This window comes from Dryobates pubescens, chromosome 3 (assembly GCF_014839835.1).
Source record: "Dryobates pubescens isolate bDryPub1 chromosome 3, bDryPub1.pri, whole genome shotgun sequence".
NCBI classification, from domain to species: domain Eukaryota; kingdom Metazoa; phylum Chordata; class Aves; order Piciformes; family Picidae; genus Dryobates; species Dryobates pubescens.
This window is the reverse complement of record NC_071614.1, coordinates 6,316,516-6,320,388: the sequence shown is the minus strand read 5'-3', so window position 1 is coordinate 6,320,388 and position 3,873 is coordinate 6,316,516. Positions and strand designations below refer to the sequence as shown.

The following is a 3,873-nucleotide window of genomic DNA, read 5'->3' as shown; positions in this document are numbered from 1 at the left end:
TGTTTTCAGTCTCCACAGAGATTTCACAACGTCCCTGGGCTGCCTGTTCCAGTGCTCCACCACACCGAAACTAATTAAGTTTTTCCTTATGTTTAAAGTGAAACTACTTGCTGTATGCTTTACTTTCCCTTTCTTCGCCTTCCCCACAGCGAGCACCTAACGCAGTAGCTATTAGTCCCCGCGTAACGCTTTCTAGGAAAGCGCTCGGAAGGAGCACCGAAGCCCGAAGTGAACAAGAGAGGCGATACACAGGCCACCGCGGGCTGTCCCGGGATGGTCCTGGGCGGCTCAGAGACGGGGGCTGGCTCCGACCCGTCCCGTCCCGCCCCACCGCCCCCGGGGCGGGCCGCCCGTAGCCGCGGTGGCCCATATAGGGGCGGCCCGGGGCACCGAAGGCATTGGCTGCGGAAGGGAGCGTGGCGGTTTTCTTAGCTCCTGCGGGAAGCTTTCCTTGGGTGACTCAGGTGAGCCGCCGGACAGGGTCCGGGGCTCGGAGGTTGCTGTGCTTCCCTCTGCTGGGCCCGGCTTCAGCCGGTTAGAGAGCGACCTTCCCCCGCAGGCTCCTCCCGGAGAGAGGTGGTTAGCTCATCGTGCTAAGCCATGGCCTCGGTACCCTCCGCCGGCTGTCTCCTGGCCAAGAACCAGTACTATAGAAGTAAGTCCTTGGTGTGGGGCGGGAGCTGCCTTTTCCCCTAGTCCCCTCCCGGGCGAGAGGGCATCCTCTGGAGGAGGGAAATTGAGCCCCCCGAGCCCGTCCCGGGAAGGCGTCTGCATCGTCACCGCTCAGCAAAGGTCAGAAAGCGTCTCAGGTGGTGTCTGGGTGAGCTGGAGGGAAAAAAAAAAAAGGGGTGTTTACCTGGTAGTTTTTAATTGTTTGGAAAGTTTTCAGCCCGTCAAGGTTCTTCAGTTTTCTTGAGCATCTGCTTCTGGTTATTAATCGCGTTTTTATTTATTTAGAAGTGTGGGGTGCTTTTGTGTGTGTGTTGGTGTTTTGTGTTGTTTGTTTTGTTTTAATTGTAAACCAGAAAGTGTTACCCCAGCAATCTCTGGCTTCTAGCTGCCCTTCATCTTTACTGTTCAGGTGTGGGTAGAACACAAAAGGAACTCGCATTTTTTGTTTTTAAGTACGTGAAACAATCACTGGTCTGAGAGTACACCTGGTGTATTAGGATCTCTCTGTACAGGATGGGTGCTGTGGTGTGGGTGTAGTATTTGGTTGTACCACAGTAGAAGGCATGGAAATCAAATTGTTTTGGGCTTGAATAGTCAAGAACAGACTCATTTGTTTCGATAGCAACGTGTGCATTATCATATGGTTTGTCACTGAATTCACTGGAAGTTGTGCAAATAAATCTTAGCATCTTTTTAAGTGAGCAGTAAGTAAACTAAGATTAACTTTAAAAAACTGCAGTAGAGTGATGAATCTAATATAGAAGTCACAGTCTGAAGCTAAATAAACTTCTCTTTTGGATTCTTTCCTCCAAGATAGCAGCATGTCTGAAAAATAATTGGCATAGTAATAGTGTACTCTCTTGAAGGATCTTTTGTTTATTTTCATTATCTGTGTCTGTTTTCCGTGAACAGCAAGACAGAACTCGGAATCCAGCGCTTCTTCTAGCTCCTCCTGCTGTTCAGATGCTGTGAATGCTACAGAGCAGGATAAAGCGTTTCATGGTATTGTTCCCTTCTTTCAAATAGTCGTCTAGTTTTGCCTGTTTTTCAGCCAGTGCCTAATGGTGTGGGTTTTTTTTCTCTTTTGGCAGGGTTACCTGACATAATTGATACATATTGGTGGATAAAAAGCTTTTTTCATAGCGAGCCGCCACCACCAACTGTTGGCAGAAAAACGCTATCGGCAAGCAGGTGAGTCCTGTTTTCAGTGATGGGAATAACTTAACCAACAGGAAACTGGAATGAGTAAAGTGTTACTAAACAAACCACAATCAGCTCTAACAACCTGGGGTGTGCAGTGCTATTTTGATGGCTTAAAATACTGCAAGCACAGAAGTTTCTCATGTTTCCTTTTTAATAAATGAACTCGTGCTATTTCACATAAAGCAGGTGGTAGTCACTCCTTGCTGCTCTGCATTTATAGTGATACTTACTTCATCCTCTACCTGTAGCACTTGCACACCTATTTATGCTGTTTACACATTTTACTTTGTTCCAAAGCTGATATGAATGCATTCAAAAATACTTGGGCATATATATTTTCCTCCAAGATGTTTAATGATAATTCTACTCACAGTGGGTTTGTTTCTCTTTCTACAGTACCAACAGTTGAAGGGGACAGCCCTCTGGCTTCATTGACCGAGATACTACATACAGGCTTGTTTTTGACCAAGAGGCTTGGGATCTTCCTAACGTCTGGGTTCAGCTGCAAGAAGAAAACAAAACCTGTGGGAGAGTGGAAGAGTGTATTTTCAAAACATTTGTCAGTAGCTTAAATGATATTGCTTAATGGACTTGTCCATGGCCTACCTTGTTCATTACAGAGTTGCAGTAATTTGAGATCTCTCTAATGGAAGGTACCACAGTTTAACTATCCTGATGACTTGGATTGTTAGAGAAATGACAGTCAAAGTAAAATATTGTAGATCTAGAAGTATGCACACTGAATGACTTTGCTATAGGTGATACTGCTAAGTTCTACCCTTAAGATATCAGATGTGTGCTGATGTAAACAGGATTCAGAGATGTAGTCCAGAGTAGGACTGCTGTGTGGTACATGTTTTCTATTAAGTGTTTATGTATGAATTACAGGGAGTGATCTTGCAAGAATGCTTCTTAATAGCTTTGCTTTTAGAAAGCTCAGTTATACAAAGAAACAATAGTTTGATCCCTTTGTTCGAGCAGGGTGCATGGATCCCATCCTCAAATAACCAGCTACAACTTCTGTCTGAGTCTATGCACATTGGTATTTGAGGGCAGAAGAGATGTATAAGGAGCCAGTAATTGTAATGGGCACTGACATCTTCCAAACAGAAGAGCAACCTTAATCAGAGTTGATACTCCTAGCTCTGTTTTAAATTATTCTCACCTTCTGTGGTGCTGCTTGAAGAGCTACTTATTCTCAAGTGACTAATCCTTTCAATAGTCACTGTTGTCTGTCAGTTATGTGCCAGATCTGGCAGTGTTCAATGCAAAACAATCACATTAGTGTCATTAGCCAAGTCTGCCTTTGTTATGATTCATGCTCTTGAAAGACAGTGTAACATAGCTTCATTTGGTCTTCAGCATTGCAGATCAGTACATCAGATTGTTTTGTTGTTGTCTACTGGGTATAACTGAAATGTGTCAGAGGCCATAGGAAATAACAAGTATTTGGCTAGATAATATAATTTCTGTAATTATCTATGCAACTTCTTTATATGCTGTCACTAGACCTACCTGACCTTTGTCCATCACTGGGAGAGCTAACAAGAACAAACACTGTAGCAAAAATTTCTCATTATAGGTTAATGGTTGTCATGGTTATGCATAAATCCAGACTGTATCAATTGACTGCTTCAGGAAAGTAACAGTTTTGGAGGAGACAAAAACATGGCACATGACAACTGGAAAAAAAAAAACACAATTACAAAACAGTTCAGGAATCTTAAATTGACTTACTGCCATTGTGTAGTTTCATCTCTGTCCTTTAAGTGCACAGAATTGACATTTTTATACTAAGGGTTTTTTGAATAATAAAGATTTAATCAGTATTGGGTCAGACTTATTTTTGGTCTCCAATAACAAGCTGGTGTTCAGTTTTGCTTGTGGGGTGCAGCTGGTGAGTTTGTTTGAGGGTTTTTGTTGGGGGTGGAATAAAATCCCCACAGAAGTCTGTGTTAACATTCTTCCATTAAGTCACTGATATAAAGTGAAAAGAAA

The 3,873-nt window shown here is 43.3% G+C and overlaps 1 protein-coding gene across 1 annotated transcript; it reads left to right on the top strand.

Annotated features, from left to right (window-relative positions):
* Nucleotides 1–447: 447 nt before the first annotated feature.
* PPDPFL (pancreatic progenitor cell differentiation and proliferation factor like) lies at nucleotides 448–2,471 on the top strand. The gene is made up of 4 exons (XM_009903687.2): nucleotides 448–655; nucleotides 1,585–1,674; nucleotides 1,764–1,863; nucleotides 2,272–2,471. The coding sequence occupies exons 1-4, from the start codon at nucleotides 601–603 to the stop codon at nucleotides 2,282–2,284; spliced, it is 258 nt and encodes an 85-aa protein (XP_009901989.1). The 5' UTR covers nucleotides 448–600; the 3' UTR covers nucleotides 2,285–2,471.
* The last annotated feature ends 1,402 nt before the right edge of the window (nucleotides 2,472–3,873 follow it).

Coding starts and splice junctions, on each gene's coding strand:
- PPDPFL (XM_009903687.2), top strand. CDS start 601: ATGGCCTCGGTACCCTCCGCCGGCTGTCTCCTGGCCAAGAACCAGTAC. Junction 656..1,584: donor CAAGAACCAGTACTATAGAA/GTAAGTCCTTGG, acceptor TTCCGTGAACAG/CAAGACAGAACTCGGAATCC. Junction 1,675..1,763: donor GCAGGATAAAGCGTTTCATG/GTATTGTTCCCT, acceptor CTCTTTTGGCAG/GGTTACCTGACATAATTGAT.